Here is a 16,931-nt window from a genome sequence, read left to right as displayed (position 1 = left end):
ATCGCGGGCTCGGGCGTGTGCGTGGCCGAGTCCGGCGTCCCAGCGGCCTGAGGCGGTCGGTTCGCCATCGACCTGACCACAGCCGGATCCCCCAGGCGGGGCAGCGGCGAGTTGGGCCACGCGCTATGGCCCTGGGCGGCTTCGTGATGTCGACCATCGTGCAGGGGGAGGGCGCGGCAGGCCCTCCGTGGAGATCGGCGTGGCGCACGTCGGGTGCGCCGAGGACGTCGTCGCGTTCGTCGCTTTGGCGGACGACTGCCCATGTCCGGATCTACGTTAGCCCTAGCTCGCGAGGTCGACGCTGATGGATCCAAGGACACCAGCGCCGCCCCTCTCCAAGCTCCCCTAATGGCCGTCGCGGGCGAGTTCCCCTGGGCAGTCGTCTGCCCCTCTCCCACCGCATCCGAGCTCCGACAAGCGCAGAACTGGCAAGGCGTGGTCGGTGGCACCACAATGGACGTGGGTAGCCAGCGTCCGGCCAAGCTCCATCCAGATCTGATCATAGGCGTCCACAAGCGACACCACGCCCCTGCCCGGCACCCCTAGCCTCCGCCCGCTGCACCACGACAGATGTCGCATAGAGGCCGATGGCGGGAAGCTCCGCCTCGCTCCCTCCAGCGACACCTGCGCTCTCGTCTCCGTGCTCTTTAGCAGCCTCCGGATGGCATTCAGGTTCGCCGAGATCGAGTATGTCACCAAGGTGAGCGCCCGACGATCCTGTTGTCCCACCGACCGATCCTTTTCGCGATTGATTCTGCGCGATGATCTTCACCCCCCCCCCTATTTTTCGCCCCTACCGGGATCGCTTGGACCGTTGTTGCGATCTCTATGCCTGGATAACATGGTGCCACGTTGTTTTTTACTTTCATCAGATCTTGCAGCATCCACCGAGGCTCAAGTACAGGAAGCTTGTCAATAGCAGCTTTGCTGATATGCAAAAGCCACAGACGGAGCTAGATGGAAAGGCTTGCGCTGCCGTTGGACAGAGTGGCCTCATGGCTCTCTATGATATGTTATTTACTCAAGTGTGTTTGTTAACTTGCTATTGAAATTTTGCATCATCACAGGAATCGAAACTTTGCATCTTTTTTTCCAAGGAAGCTTCTTTTTCCTTCTCGATTGCGTGCAGAGTCTTTCAAAATTTCAGTGGTCGATGTTAGTATACCAATCAAAATTGCTCACGCGTACAGCGTACTCCCGGCGAAGGATTGTAACGGTGCCTCCCCGTGCGAATACTGAATGCTCACCCATCCATCCTTCCAGGTGAACGATCTCATCGGTGCCGGCAAGTCGTACCGCATGTTGAGCGACATCCTCGACAAGGACATCCAGAATGACTGCTGAAGAAGCAGGGAAGCCACTCCTGGAACCTGCGCAGGGTCCGTCTCGGCCTCGACCTCATTAAGGCCCTCTTCGAGCAATTCCTCGATACCGAGTACGTCTCCTTACATTCAACCAAACATGAACACATCTCATCACTAAAGTCTGAATATTTCAGGCAAGATAGGCCACCCTCACTGAATCTCAAGGCCTGTATACAGCGTATGATGTCCTTTTGTCAGTATGTGTGCGATGACAACTGCATGATCCAGAACTGGTTGTCATGTGGTTAAATACATTTGCCAAATTGCCAGCTGGTGCTCACAGGCTATTACTGCATGTGTAACTGTCAAGTGCTATGATTTGGACAGATAGTTGTTTTGTTTTAAAATGATACTTATATATTGACCGGTGGCTCTGTTCTTTGGCACTTCTTTTTTTCAGGGGACATTGTATGATGCTGCTACGACAGCTTACGGGCAGGTCTGCGCGTTGTTTCTTAGCTGGGCGATCAGGAAGGCTGTTGGTGCTGGCATGTACACTCTTCCAACCAGGGAGCAGTAGTGTGGCTGAATGAAACTGGTAAGCAAACATGAAGACCCACCGTGTTTCGACGGATTGCAAGTTTACCAATCTTCGAATTTCGTTTTCTCGAAAGAAAATGCCTTTATTTCTCCAGAGAGGGATTAATCAAATGTTTTGCGGCAGAGGCTCTATCATCAACTGTTAGGCATCTGATATGCCATGTCTGAAACGCAGATATTCTGCCGACTCTTCATGTCAAGTGTTAACAGTGTCCTTTATTGGTTGTTGACGCAGATTTCTCCGTGTAGAAGGAGATGAGGAGATACATTGATGCTTCTATTTCATAACGCCAAGATAAACTGTTGTTAATATGTAGATCCTCATTCTCCATGCTGAACCATTTGTCCTGTTTACTTATGCTGATTACACCATAGCATTTCTTCTATCATGAGTGTGCTGGATATATAATTACTTTGGTCACCCAACGCTGCTTCTATTGTCTTGAAATGCAATGCTATAGATATATGTCCTTGATGACAAGGGACTATTAAAGAATGAATTAACACAGAACACAATCATTTACACTTGACACTACTTGTGCTAAGCATTAACATTGGCTTCTCTCTTTATATACAAGAAGTGTTTTACTTATATTAAGGATGTGGCTGATGCTTATCTCCCAAATTCTCAATTAATAGTCAAGAATGTACCATGCTCAAGGACACTCAATTGATTGCACCTTGATCATGCAGGTACCATGCCAACAGAATGCTTAGCTTTTACGCACCAGGTGTGTTCTCTTTAGGATTTGAAACTGTCTTGTGATTTCTTTTCAATGAACAGAGTTTTGATTTTTTTCAGACTTCTTTTCTATTGACACTCCTCTCGTTGCATTTAACTTCCTTGCAGCCAGGATTTGCACGGCAAAATCGACCCATCAAAGATTCACATGAAAGACGGCCTACAGCTCATTCATTACTAATTGGAGTTTAGTCGAAATACATCGTAATGTTTTTTAGCTTTTTTATCCATATTGAGTTATTGGAACTGTTTTTTAAAAATTGACTTGAGGCAGAGTTTTCCTTTTCTTCGGAACATATAAGCTTTTTTCCCATCTTACTGGTATTAATCAGAAAGGCAGCAATAATTTTGTGCAGCTTAGGGAATTGGTGTCTTCTATGTGTGCAGTACCAAATTCTTATCATTTCTGAAGGTTGTCCAAGTGGAGATCATAAATGTTTTCAGTAACAGCTTGTACACTAAAGTGACCAAGATAAAAAAATGAAGGAAAAGTTAAAAATAATATTGTTTCAATTGTTCCATGTACAAGTTCTTTTTCCCTCTATGTACAAGTTGAATTTTATGTTGGGTTAGCAGCCGACCTCAGCTCATTAGCAAGAGCAGAAGGTGCTCTGTTGTGTACTTAGATCAAGAGTGATGTATATTGTGTATAAAATGTCTCATGTTTATTTTATAGGCAATGCAATTTACGATTGGGCAACTGTTGAAGCATATCAGGATTTTACTTAGCGTCTACTGGTGCCAATCGAGGACTCGTCCTCAATCTAATCACTAAAATAACGCCAGGATGACGCGTTCTATTCCCGTTGGTGTCGTGTCCTATAGTTGCTCTTGATGCCACGCATATCTCTCTTCCGTGGATGTTGCTCCAGTTTAGGTATGCCAGAGGCCGGACCGTCGCCGCCTGTTGCATGCACACACTCACGATTGTGAGGCTTGAGGCCAGAGGTCGGACCACTAGGGCCAGTTGCATGCACAAACTCACGATAAGAGTAGCTTGGCATAGACCCACCGAGGGAACCCTAGCGCGGTACCGACACACTTGCCCGGCAACGACGATTGCGTATTGGTGTCTCGAGGTGTCAAGCGATGACACACGAGCTGACGTCGTGTCACGGCACTACAGGGCTCCATAAGCTCCATAAGTTGAGTGAACGCTGCATGGTCTCTTTATGGTGATCTTACACTTCAGCAGCTCTCTATCCATCTGACCAACGAAGAGATACTAAGCAAAGGCATTTCGTGAACAAGTAATGCAAATACATCTACAAACGGTACTAATGGCGTGTTGATTACAAGGCACTGAAGAAATCATGCGATCTTAGCAAGAGCAGCAAGACATCTTCTGGTCGATAGGTTGCACGTGGATCTGCACGGTGGCTTGCCTTGCGTTTGCCATGGCTGGTTAGCTGGACACCCTGAGAACAGCAGCGAGTAGATTTTGATAAACCCATTAGAATCTCAATATGAATATAGAATATCGACCTCAGTTCTTTTAATGTTTCATCATGTATTCGCAATAGTTCAAAAAATATTGCTTTTATTGTAACAAATTCATTAACGTAGGAATTCAATATTACAATGGTGCCAAAATGGATTCTTCGAAGGAGAAAAACGAAGTACAAGTTGACGAGCATGCAGAGGTTGATAATGAATCACCTCTCGATGAAAACATCCTTAACATGCTAATAAGACTATAGAATAACAATTAGTGCTTTTACATATCAATATATTTTAGCATATTGATTCCGTAGCAACGCACGGGCATATACCTAGTTGTTACTTATGATCTATTATTTAATTGGTTTGATATTCACTTATACCTAGTAATTGCTAATAAAATTTTGACCAGCAACATTAAAAGCAATGCTCGGCCTTAACCATATTCCTTGGAAAGCCTTACACTACACATTACCCGTATTGATGAGCGATGACCGTATGGGAGCTCACTCTTGCTATAATCACACTAGGTGAAGAGCAGGTACTACTAGAGGACTACGACGACGAGTTTGACGAGATCTAGGCATCGTCTTCCAGTCAACTTTGGTGTCGTGGAGATAGTTATATTAGCTCAATTTATTTATTGTCAGTTATTTTATAAGACATTCTCGTTAAGTAATAAAGTTTATGACATTCATCTTTATATACTGAGTCATTGTATGTGTGGATCTTGTTTTGGCGCATATATGAGATGCACCCGGATTTATCCTTAATTTCAGGTGTGACAAGTGAGGAGGGTCCACACAAGGTCGACGAGAGGAGAACGAGGGGCGGTGAAGCCGGGGGGCTCTCCAGGCGTGCTACAACGAGCCGAGGGTCGCAGACGGCCACGTGGCGGGGTCACGGGGAGGCGGGCGAGGGAGAGGGCGTCGTGCTAGGCGCCGCGGGAAGTCGAGCGTTGCTGGGGTCAGCACACCTCCGCATGAGTTGGCTACGACGGCGAGCCAGACCATGCCGGAGAGGTCTGTGACGACGGCCATGGTGGAGACAAGGACGTCATGGAGGATCACATCCGCGCCGAGCCCAGGAACGGCAAGAAGCGGGGCGCTTATGCCGAGTTCACCCGTGACGTCTACGATAGTTGAGGTACCCATGGTCGAAGGGGAAACCGACATAAAGGAAAAGGGGTGGCCCCAGTGGCCTGTGGGAGAGGATCGACGACGATAAGGCTACACCCATGAGCGGTGGCAAGACAGGCCAAGGAGGCAACAGGAAGAGGGGCGAGAGGGAAAGATGGTGGCGGCGACGTAGGGTGGGAGGGACCAACGATAAGGGTGAGAGGGCCGGTGGCCAAGGGTGGAGGGGCCAATGGTTGGAATGTGGGAAGGAGGTAGGAGAGAGTCCTAGTTAGATACCATATTACATTGGATAAAACTCTAAGCTTGGTTGGGAGTGTATAAAATACTCACTCCTTTTTTTTATTTGTCACATTTTAGTTCAAAAATGAACTAACAAACGACAAATATTCTAGAACGAAAATAGTAAAAACGTTAGGTGGACCGAAGCAAGGTAAACAGATGGGATATTTGCTTTAGATTAAAGTCATTATGGGATATTTGCTTTAGATTAAAGTCATTTGTTTGAACCGCTGTAGGTATAATTCAATTCATACCGTGTGTTTGATTGTCCGCATATGAAGAGCAAGACTCTTTACATGTATTGACTATGGCTCGGCCTGTCCGCATATGAAGAGCAAGACTCTTTACATGTATTGACTATGGCTCGGCCTGTGTTTGGTTTGTTATCACAGATACACATAGAAATTGACACTATCTAACGAAATAGGCTCATGCAAGCATGGCTATGCACGCCCAGACATCCAATTACAAAGATAGAGACAAAACGCTGTAGAAACAGTAGAAACCAATATGTATTAAAGCCAAACAGAAATAGAGCCTACAAAACAACGAATTGGCTTCAAAATTACTACTGCCCCCAAGGACGCAGTAGAAGCTAACCATGAGTCCATAACCCTCCTGATGGTTCAGGAACCAGTTCAAGTAGTCCAGCTACCCGATTATTCCTAATCTCCTAATTTCTAACCAATACGTCTTACATTACCAGTAACAGCTCATGACACAGATACAGGCCGTCAAAACAAATACTCGAAATTCTCAGCCATGTTGTGCACAACGGTTCAAAACTACTCCGTACAAAGATTCTGCACGAACAGGCCCTCACTTCTGCTGACCAGCCTCAACGGGCTCTGCCTCCACCACTTGAGCTTCAAGCGGCTCGTCTGACCTCACAGGTGCGTCGTGCTGTGGGATTGGGTCGGCAGGTTGCGCCTGCGCCTGTGGCTGTGAGGACCATTTGCCAGCGATGGCAGAGGTCATCATCTCGTAAATCTTCCCACTGAGCTCCGCCGGGTTGTCAGGCTACACAACAGCAACAAGGCAGAAATGAGGTGATGGCAAATCACAAGGTAAATGTAGCCGTGCAGTGACACAGCTTTGGAACCAGGTATCAAGAACTTGGACAACTAGTAAAGACAAACTAGAGATGTTATTAATGAGTTGTTCAATTCATAACCACAAGAACATCACAACAGGCTTTAAATTCTACACTACAAAATTTAAGGATCGGTCGGATTAGGATCGAACTCTATTTCTATTCATTTTTTAACTAGAAATACTTGGGCTCTAAGAAATTGTGAAGAAGAAGCATTTGGATCGAGATCCATTACCACCCCTAGGCAGGGGCTGGCCTTTGTTAGTCAATCCAAAAAATCATGTGAAACAATAATCGCCAACAGAAACGTAAAAGGGAAGGGAGGTGCCAAACTGCCAGCACTTGTATAATTGATAATCGTAGAACATCAATGCAATAAGAAAACTAACACATTCAAATTTCTTTTTTTAAGCACACCATATTTCTTTCACTTGTAATGCTGGGAAGTGGTAGTTTTATGTTAAAAAATAATTTTTTTGCCTCATCCTATCTGATAGATCCATGGTCGTAAACATTTCCTATGCTGATTCTTGGTTTCATTTCACATGGACAGGTTATGCTCTACTGTCTCTATATTTCAAAATCAAACTTAAACACAAAAAGTTAACATGACACTGTACCCACCGAAAAGCCACTTGAAATCATAGCAGTTTCAAAGAGAACATCCAGAGCCTTTAGGGCTTCAGGATCATCAGGGTTATTCCTGCATGCCACCTGCATTCCGAGAAAAAAAATCATTAGAACCAAAAAAAGTGCTTGTGGACTAAAATAACAAAATTACCACAATGCTTAAAAATTAAAAAATACATAAAGCAATTTTTAGCAGTACAAACTTCTCTGATCTAAGTGCAACTTCTGTCTGTAGAAGCAGCATAAGCTGTTAATCACCAGAAGTTTTTCTTTTGCTAATGCTAGCTGGCTAAAAAGGCTAATACTATCTTACAGCAGCAGCCTACAGCACTGAAGCAAAAATCACAACCGATCAGGCCAGTCCTTTTCTACCAGCCTAAATATTTGAAAGTGAAAGAGACAACAGCAGGTTGAGAACTTACATTCAAGGCCTTGATTATCTCATGCTCTGGGTTTATTTCAAAAACTTTCCTCGAACGCATGAAATCCAAAGAGGCTGTATCACCCATAGACTGTGCTCTCATCAGCCTGTAACAAACAGCAAGGATTGTACAGTTATGTACCAACTATCAGAGAAACCATCAAAGATTCACAATTAATAGACACTAACCTTTCCATATTGGCTGACCAACCAAACTTCGCTGCAACAAGAACACATGGCGATGACCTGAGACGATTAGATATGTCAACACGTGCAACCTTGTCACCCAAGCGATTCTTTATCCAGTCACAGGCTTGGCTGAACTCCTGCTTTATCTCCTTCTCTCTTTCCTCATTGTTATCACCTAGTACATTTAGAGATCACAACAAGCAGAAACAATAAAAATAAATCACCAAAGTAAAAGATTAGTTGCCTCAGTTCTGAAGAAATAATATGTCCAACAAACGGACATGTAATGCATACAAGACAAAATCCTTCATTTATCACATTTAATATGCATATGACAATATGGATGGCAATATCAATAAAAGCCTTGCCAGAATTAAGACAGCTACATCTAAGTACTAGTAGTTAATAAGAGGTTCACGAAACATTTATGAGCATACCTAAATCCAAATCTTCCTTGCTAATGTCCACAAATTTCTTATCCTTGTAGGAGCTCAGATTCTGGATAGCCAATTCATCCATAGGGTCGACCAAAAGTAGAACCTACCAAAAAAGGTTAAATATATTATAAAGCTAGTTAAGCTAATCCCATCTCATAAGATTCACTCTCTAGTATAAAAATTGACTGACTACATTATAAAATAATTCATATTGATGCCAACTGGGACTGGGTAAGCAAAGTAGGGGCACTTCTCTTCTTAATAGGCTTCTTCCAGTGACATGAAAACCTTAAACACTGGCGAGAGGACGCACAAAAGAAAAGAAAAGGCAATACATGGACACAGAAAAACGAAAATAATAAATTTCCTAAAACATAAAAAGTAAGCATGGACATTGCAAAGCAAAAAATAAGAAATTGACTAAAACATGGTACAAAGCCTTGTTCCAATATCGTGCAGAGGATAGCAAGTACTTGTCCTTAGATGCCCATTCAATTTCAATAGTTAGATTTGTCATAATTGTCTCTTTAGATCATGTTATTGTACCCAGACTATTTAAATGGTGAATGAAGATAATTGAAAATTTTCAAGGTTCCATGTCCTCTGCAGAACTCTCTCCCAGCTAAAAACTACCTATTCTATCCTTTCCACTGGCTTCTGTCCACACACATTCCCAAGATGTCCCAACTCATGAAATTTAACAAAACCAGTGGCCCAGGTCCCAAAATCTACTCGTCATTGAAGCAACAAATTGGCATGAGTGGTGTGGATTCGATACCATAATAAAACTGTAAAAGTGAAGAACTAAACCATCTAAACAAAAGAATACTCTTTGAGGTATCTTTATTTCTCACCTCATAGTCTTTTTCTGTTAGTCTCTCTAAGAAAGGAGCATTTATGGCACTGCTCATACTATCTGCAGCAATGAAGTAAATGTCCTTCTGCTCAGGTTTCATGTTTTCCACATATTCATCCAAGCTAATTAATTCATTGTTGCTTTGAGAAGAGAAGAAGCGCAACAAAGGAGCAATTCTCTTGTGATTTTCCTTATCTTCCATGGCACCCAGCTTTAAAAATTTTCCAAAGTTCTCCCAGAACCTTTCATAATCCTACAATTAATTTTAGATGAGAAAACTCAAAGAGGGAGGTTAATTGAAGTGATCATACAACCACAAGGAAATGTGGAAGCTTACATCTCTATTTTCACTGCAAGAAATGCCAAGTATCATATCAAAGGCTTTCCGCACCAGCCTTTTTCTCATTATACGAACCTATGTGAAATGGCAAAAGGGGTAGCACAAACTCGTCAGATTAATATACTTTAATAAAGTGACAGAGAGAATGTTAAGCAACTTACAATTCGACTTTCTTGAAGAATCTCACGAGAAACATTCAATGGAAGGTCATTTGAGTCAACAACACCCTTCACAAAGCTCAAATATCTTGGGAACTGGCCAGAATCACAATTCTCAAATATCAGATCAGATTTGCTTGATACTAAATTTGATACAAATCATGAAGAACGATTGATGTGTGAAGAACATACCAATTCTCCATCAAAGTCATCTGATATGAATACACGCTTAACATATAGTCTGATATTCTTGGTCTTCCTACTATCAGCAGTTACATCTTCCTTCCTTGTAGCAGGAACAAAAAGAATTGACCTAAATTCTACCTCACCCTGTGTCAAATTAGATCAAGTATTATCACTTGCGTGTGAAGATGTTCTTTGGGAATTGGGATCATACATGTTAGACTATGTGTGAGTAGTGTGTGGGCCGGCACCACTGTTGGGCTGCCGGCCCATTAGGGTTAGGGCCCATTAGGGTTAGGGTTGAGTCCCTATATATATGTACCCCATCTCCTATCAATCCAACAGTTCACTCTTCTACATGGTATCAAAGGATTAGGTTTAGGGTTTTTTTCCTCTCCTCCCACTGCAGCTGCCGGCGGCTCCCTCAAACACCCACAGCCGCCAGCCTAGGCCCCGCCGTCGCCCCAGAAGGCTCATCCCTCCCTCCCAGGGCGGCTCCCTTCCTGGCCACCGCCACCTAGCTGACGGGCTCCACCAACCATGGCCTCCGCTGCGACACCTGCGCCTTTGCTCCTCGTGACCAGCACGGCTGCCGGTGGCGGCTCCGCGCCGTCCTCCGCCACGAGGCCTCTCCAACACGGTGCTCGCCACGCCGACCTTCCGCCTCTTCGTGAGTCGGCTGGCCGAGACGACGCAGCGCTCGCTTGCGGATCGGCACCCATGGACGGAGCTGCTGGACCGATCGGCCTTCTCCCGCCCTGGATCTTGCGCCGCGCCGCCATCTCAGACCCGCGCAGCGCCGTCGGTCCGCGGCCCCTCTGCTCGTGGCCGGCAAGCCCACTCTGGTTCCCACGCCAGCTCGTCGCGACGGCGGCCAAGTCCGCTGGGTCGGACAAGGGGAAGCAGGCCCCAGTCTCGCGCCGGCCTCCAGTTCCCCGTTGGACGACTCCCTCCGCCTCGCCGACGCGCACGGCTGCTTCCGCGAGCTCCGCGACGCCCTGATCGTGCTCACCGCGCTCCAGGCCGAGGCCCGCGCCGCGCTGCGCAGGGTGGTGCTGGACCACCTGGCATCAGCCGCGCGCGCTACGCCGGTCCATGCGGGACCTCCTGCGGGTCGCCTCCTCGGCGCGCGCCGTGGCCGCCAGGCCCCTCGCCCGCCCTCGTCTACTCCACTGACCAGCCGTCGTCGTCCTTCTCACAGCAGTCGCCGCCTCCTCCCCTCTCTCTCTCCAGTCGCCGCATGGCCACTACCTTCTCGTCCTCAACCTCCGCGGCCTCCTCGTCGTGCTCGACCGTGTCCCCGACCGCCAGCCTTGGGTGGCCGGAGATGACGTCGTCGTACGCATCGCCGTTCCTGCTCTCCCCGCTCCTGCTCATCTCTACCCCGGTCATCTTCCTCCTCGCGCCGCGCCTGCTCCCGCTCAAGACGCTCCGGCCACCCCCGCGCGCAGCGCCCCGCGGCCTTCCTGCGCGCCGCCGCTCCCACGCGCAGCGCCCCCCAGCCTTCCTACGCGCGCCACCGTCCTCACCAGTGTCGGCCACCTCTTCCCGGGCATGGATACCCTGCGCTCCTCTCCCCTGTGTCGGCATCTTCGCCCGTGCAGCCCCTTGTCATCGCGCTAGCCACCTCCTAATTGCTCGCGCTGACGCCCCAGCAGCGCCTCCCACTTCAAGCTTCTCCCGTCACTGATGCCGTCAACACCCCTTGCTAGGTCTGGCGTAGGCCCCTGCCCGGCGGGACCCGCCCCGCCTCCAACCCCCTTCTTCGCCTTCGCTGGATTCGTCGCTGCCGCGGCCTTCCCGGCCGGATCCACGTTGCTGCGACCTTTCCGGCTCGATTCGCCGTCCCTTTGGCTGGATCGCGTCTTCCCAGCTGGATCCGTCGCTGCTGTGGCCTTCTCGGCCAGATCTGCCGTTTCCCCTTCTATTCTGCCGTGGGCGCGGACACCATGACCGACGCAGACGTGTGCGCTGCTGTCGGCCTCCCTGGCGGGGCTCCTTGACGTCTGGTCGATCGAAGAAGCAGGAAGGTCGGCCTGTCAGTGCCCTTTTGTTGTGTCGCCCTGCCGATCATTGACGCTCGAACGTCAACCCCTCCCGGAGATCAGGCTTCTGCTGCGTGTCTCCCGACCGCGACCACCTCGACTTCGGCTACCTCGGCATCTAGGGGCTATCGTCTTCTTGGAGCATACACCGATCTCTACTCCAACCGCAACATTCGCACCATCGCGACGCTACGACTGCGGGGGAATCTCAACTCATCGGCTCCTACCTTTGGCCTCTACTCCAGTCTCATCGTGTGTGGTGTCCCCGTTGCGACTGCGGGGGGATATTAGACTGTGTGAGTGTGTGGGTCGGCACCACTATTGGGCTGTCGGCCCAGTTGAGTCCCTATATATATGTACCACATCTCCTATCAATCCAACAGTTCACTCTTCTACAATACAAATGGACACTGGAACATTTCAATGTACATAAGACTAAATCATAGTTGTCACTTCACATATAGATCTTAAATTGAAAGATCATGAACCAGTGAAGGTTGTTAACTATTGAATACAAATGTTTTAAGAAACAATTACATTAAGTGTGTAGGTTTTCAAAAAACAGATCAAACCAAAATGACAAAAGATATTAGAGTGTCAGAATTATAGTGGCAATATCTTCTTCAAGAATGAATATAAAATGCATGCTGGATCAATCCATGCTGCAGAAACCTCCAGTATTTTTTCAGACTCTTGTGTTTTGAATATTTTTTTAGATGTATCAGAGATTGTATCCTCCGTTATATTGAACTCTGGTTAGAATTTACAGAGTATACAGGCCTGTTTGGCAGGACTCCTGTTGCAGCTTCCAGGCTGAAACTAGTAGAGGTCTACCAAACCCGAACAGTTTTTTTACTGAGAAGCAGTGTTATTAAAACTATGTTTAAACGTCAAAACTCTAATTAGAGGTTGAAATCGTATTTTAGCGTTCTAAACTGCAAAACGCAGTGTTTCATGCGTTTTAGACCATTAGCTACTTTTGAACCCAGTCTGTTAGTTACTTTTGGGGTCCAATCTGGCTCATGGGTGAAGTTTTGGTAAGCCACTAACCTCTTTGTTTTGGTATTTAACTTCATGTTATTGTCTAAAATTATGATATATTGGTAATTTTCCTATGTTATTTAAAACTACGTTTAAACATTGTTTAAACGTTGTTTAAACGTTTGAAAGTCAAAATTTCACCCATGAGCGTTTCAACGTTTTATCGTTTTAATAACCTTGCTGAGAAGTGATTCTATGCTGATTGCTGGATCTAGCCAGAGCTCTGCCAAACAGTTTTTTACTGCAATGTGACCTATGCTGATTCTATATGATGAGCCTGTTTGGCAGAACACCCAGAGCAGCTTTCAGACTGATTATATGCTGATTTTTTTAAGTGGTTCTCCAAATTTGGTGTACAGATCATTTGGGACATATATACTCTGAGATCTAAGCCAGCCATCACAGTAATAACCATTGAATCACCAAAATAAAAAACAGCAGACAACCAATATAAATTAAGACATGTACCTCTGTAGTGAAGTGTGATGATGCCAAAGGGCCCAAGTACTCATTGAAGGTTTTCTTGAAAAAATCATTGTATTCCTCAGTTGAAACCTCTTTGGGGTTCCGAAGCTGCAAACAGCACAAAAAGATACCATAAGGTTCGACCTTTTTTGCCAAAACACAGTATTGATGCTGCAGACACACACATAAAGGCACGCATGCAAACTCACCACATAAGGCTCAGACATTGACATTTCCAAAAATGCATGCATAAACAATCATGATTATATCGATAAACAGAAAAAAAATGAACCTTACCCAAATAGGTTGTGTCTCATTTGAAAGCTCCCAATCCCAATACTTCTCAATAACAGTTTTGGTCTTTTTCTTAGGCTGCATACAGAGAAACATTAACTCAACCAGTAAAAAAGTGCTACACAATTTTGTCCCCAGTAAAGCAGTTGAAAATCAAGCAGCCTGCCCATTTCAGCTGGCTGCAGCTGTGGCTTCATCAGCATAGTATTGTACTACAGTATTCTTCAGTTTGGAACATCCAACCAAATCCACAGCCGCAGGCCGCAGCACAGCAGAAAGTAGCTGAAGCGATCGGGCAAAGAATTACAGCTGCTTATAGGTTTACCTCAGTTTTGGTTTCCGCTGAATCATCACCTTTTTTTTGGGCTTCCGCTGGATCTTCATCAACCTCGACCTTAATGATCAATGGATGTCTCATATAAGTGATATATTGGCACAAAATAAACAGAAACGAAAAAGGTTATTCACCTCTTTTGTGAAGCCTTTCTCTTCCCATGTGTAAATGGGAAAGGAAACAAACTGAGAGTAAGTCTTTAGAAGTTTTTGAATCCTCTCAGGGTGAGCAAAACCCTTATCATCACACTGGAAATAACAAATATGACAATTAAAATAGAGCAAATGACAAGAATTAGATCATATGTGCATAAGCACATACATACCTTGAGATAGAGAGTAAGGCGAGTTCCCCTAGGAATGAGCTGCTCCGGGTCTTTTTCCTCTCTAATGGTATAAGAACCAGAATCTGCTTGTCCTTCCCAAACATATTGTTTGTCAGATTTTGGGCTCTTTGTTGATACAACAACCTATTGCACAGAAGAGAAGGTATTCACTTAACACTTACAAGTTCTGGAGATGACTAAAAACTCTCATTAATATTAATAACCAGTATAAAGATAGATCATTGTAACAGTGTACCTTCTCTGAAACAAGAAATGCGGAATAGAAACCAACACCAAATTGGCCAATCAAGTTGTTGTCCATGCCCGCTTCTTGACTCTCCTGTTATAAAATTTATTAATGTAAATGGCAGGATTCCAGATATAGGCCATTTAAAAACAGAAGACACCATCCTCAGAAACATCACACCTTCAATGCCTTCAGGAACTTGGCAGTTCCACTGCTTGCAATAGTCCCAAGAGAATCAATAAGCTCTTGTTTCGTCATACCAATCCCAGAATCACTGAAGATGAAGCAAATGAAGACGAGAATAAAAATCACTTTTAATTAAAAAGTATGGTAAGTAAATGGCCTGCTGCAAGTAACTAATACTTACGTAATTGTTATTATTCCATTATCCTTGTCAGTTTGGATGCGAATATCAAGTTGGGGACCATCCTTCAGAAGCTCAGGATCCGTAACACTCAGGTAACGCAACTTATCAAGAGCATCACTAGCATTGCTGTAAGCACAAACAAGAGGAAATGAAACAGCAAACTAAGTTAGGGATTAAATAAAAAACATGATACAGTCATTACATAGCATTTTCACAAGTTTTAACCAAATACATTAACAAGGAACCCGGAGTCTCTATAAAGAGGCTACGTTAACTGAAAAAAGATTGTGTCCGTAACTGTGACCCACCTGACCAGTTCTCGAAGGAAAACTTCCTTGTTACTATACAAGCTGTGTACGATCAAATCCATGAGCCTGTTGACCTGCATAGAACGTAGCGGAAACACCATGACATCTTATAACCAAACCACAGAAGAAGATAACACCCCACAAGTACCTCAGCCTGGTACTCATGCTTCTCAGCTGGCGGGTCCGTGGAGTCAACTGCTGCCGCACTCGATTCATAGCGTCTCCCAGTAAGGGCACCACCCATCAGCTTGAGGGACACAACATTGCTGGTTCCTGCAACCTTGGGCGCTACAAGCACTGAGAGCAGCCTCTTCTGCTGCTGATGAACCCCTGGCGCTCCATTGCTCGCCTGATATCACAACATAACAGAAATATACAGCTTATTAACAGGTGGCAGCACTCAATTTGTACAGTTAATATGACAGTTTCCTCTAATATAATTTGTAAATTTCCACAGTAATTTACCCAATAGAGTAAAGGGCAATCAATAGAAAAAAAATGATAAATGACAAAAACGCAATCGAATCAACAAACTTCCCCTAAACGGCTAAACCAATGTACGCCGCCAAGATTGATGCGTGTACGGCTCCTAACATGGCTAACCGGCATAAACAAAGAAAGTAAAACGGATGGCCACACTCACGGGTCGGGGCGGGATTGAGGCGGCGGCGTCGGCGGAGACGGCGGAGGCAGCGCCGGCAGCCACGCGGCTGCGGGCGGCGGCGGCGGCACTGAGGGATCGCCTAGAGGCCCCGAGCATCTTTCGCTTCTTCAACCACGCAAAGGGCGAGGCCGCGGGAACGGGTGGTGGGCAGTGGGGGCTCCGGCGTGGCAGAGAGCGGAAATGACGATTCGCGAGGGTTTTGAGACGTGGTAGGGTTTTGGGGAGCGATGGGGAGAGGGAGACGTATAAATGCGTGCGCCTTGCGGAGCAAGAAGATGGGAGGGGTTAGTCCCTGGCACTTCGGGCCCGCCGATTCGGTCGGATTGTCAGTGAGTGAGTAGGTAAATGGGGGATTGAATTGCTGGTGGATTTAGCGGTTTGTGGAGAAGGTTCTGGAGCGTCAGGGTGCCACAAATGCTGCGACCACAGACAGCGTTACATACTTAGAAGCTGATTTGTGGGTCCGCCGGGAGGTTAGATGGGATATGAGCATATCGCCCACAGGTCAGAAACGGGCTGTCAGGTGGGTCTCGAGTTGTCAGCGAGCTAACGAAGCGCGAAGAAACGACCACGCCGACAGACGGGCTCGAGTGGTCAGCGAGAGGGAGACAGTACGACGAGAACAGTGCCGACAGACAGGCCCCAGCGGTTAGTGAGACGGCGGGGCGCGGATGAGGAGGTGGGTCCAGGGAAGGAGTGGGCCGAAAGGTCGGGTGGGGGAGTGAGGGGGTTTCTTTTTTTATTTTCCTTTTCTTTTTATTTAATATTTAGCCTTTGAATTAAAATTCAAATGTGTTTTATCAATTTTTTAAAAATTAATGCAGACCATGAAAATTTGACAAACAAAAATTGATGCTCTAGCATAAAATGCAACACTTGTAATCTTTCTAGAGTTTTGTTTTACTTAATTGTGATATTCCCAAAATAATTCTCCCCTCTGAAAAGAAAAAGAAAAACAGGATAACACATGAAGTTTGAGTGTTTAAAAACAAACTTTCATATCCAAAAAACTAAATTAAGGGTATTACGC

General features: G+C 45.9%; 1 protein-coding gene and 1 pseudogene across 1 annotated transcript; one reads left to right on the top strand and one right to left on the bottom strand.

Annotated features, from left to right (window-relative positions):
* The first annotated feature begins 261 nt into the window (after positions 1–261).
* On the top strand, positions 262–2,192 carry LOC103652201 (ACD11 homolog protein-like; annotated as a pseudogene).
* A 3,800-nt stretch (positions 2,193–5,992) lies between these two features.
* On the bottom strand, positions 5,993–16,559 carry LOC100286003 (uncharacterized). Its single transcript, XM_008676160.3, has 20 exons — positions 15,881–16,559; positions 15,386–15,586; positions 15,238–15,311; positions 14,930–15,055; positions 14,743–14,836; positions 14,572–14,655; positions 14,316–14,459; positions 14,125–14,238; positions 13,982–14,050; positions 13,660–13,734; positions 13,366–13,470; positions 9,821–9,958; positions 9,632–9,724; positions 9,468–9,545; positions 9,129–9,383; positions 8,275–8,377; positions 7,838–8,012; positions 7,650–7,755; positions 7,222–7,311; positions 5,993–6,524 (listed from the first exon to the last, which is right to left on the bottom strand). The coding sequence occupies exons 1-20, from the start codon at positions 15,995–15,997 to the stop codon at positions 6,324–6,326; spliced, it is 2,442 nt and encodes an 813-aa protein (XP_008674382.2). The 5' UTR covers positions 15,998–16,559; the 3' UTR covers positions 5,993–6,323.
* Between the last annotated feature and the right edge of the window lie 372 nt (positions 16,560–16,931).

The sequence above is a fragment of the Zea mays genome, chromosome 3, assembly GCF_902167145.1.
Source record: "Zea mays cultivar B73 chromosome 3, Zm-B73-REFERENCE-NAM-5.0, whole genome shotgun sequence".
Taxonomy (NCBI): domain Eukaryota; kingdom Viridiplantae; phylum Streptophyta; class Magnoliopsida; order Poales; family Poaceae; genus Zea; species Zea mays.
This window is presented reverse-complemented; position numbering and strand designations above follow the sequence as displayed.

Excerpts from the sequence above, each read along its gene's own strand:
- LOC100286003 (XM_008676160.3), bottom strand. The coding sequence starts at position 15,997 with ATGCTCGGGGCCTCTAGGCGATCCCTCAGTGCCGCCGCCGCCGCCCGC. Across the intron at positions 15,587-15,880 it reads CCTCAATCCCGCCCCGACCC|GCGAGCAATGGAGCGCCAGG; the intron begins GTGAGTGTGGCC and ends TTGTGATATCAG. Across the intron at positions 9,384-9,467 it reads CTTGCAGTGAAAATAGAGAT|GATTATGAAAGGTTCTGGGA; the intron begins GTAAGCTTCCAC and ends AATTAATTGTAG.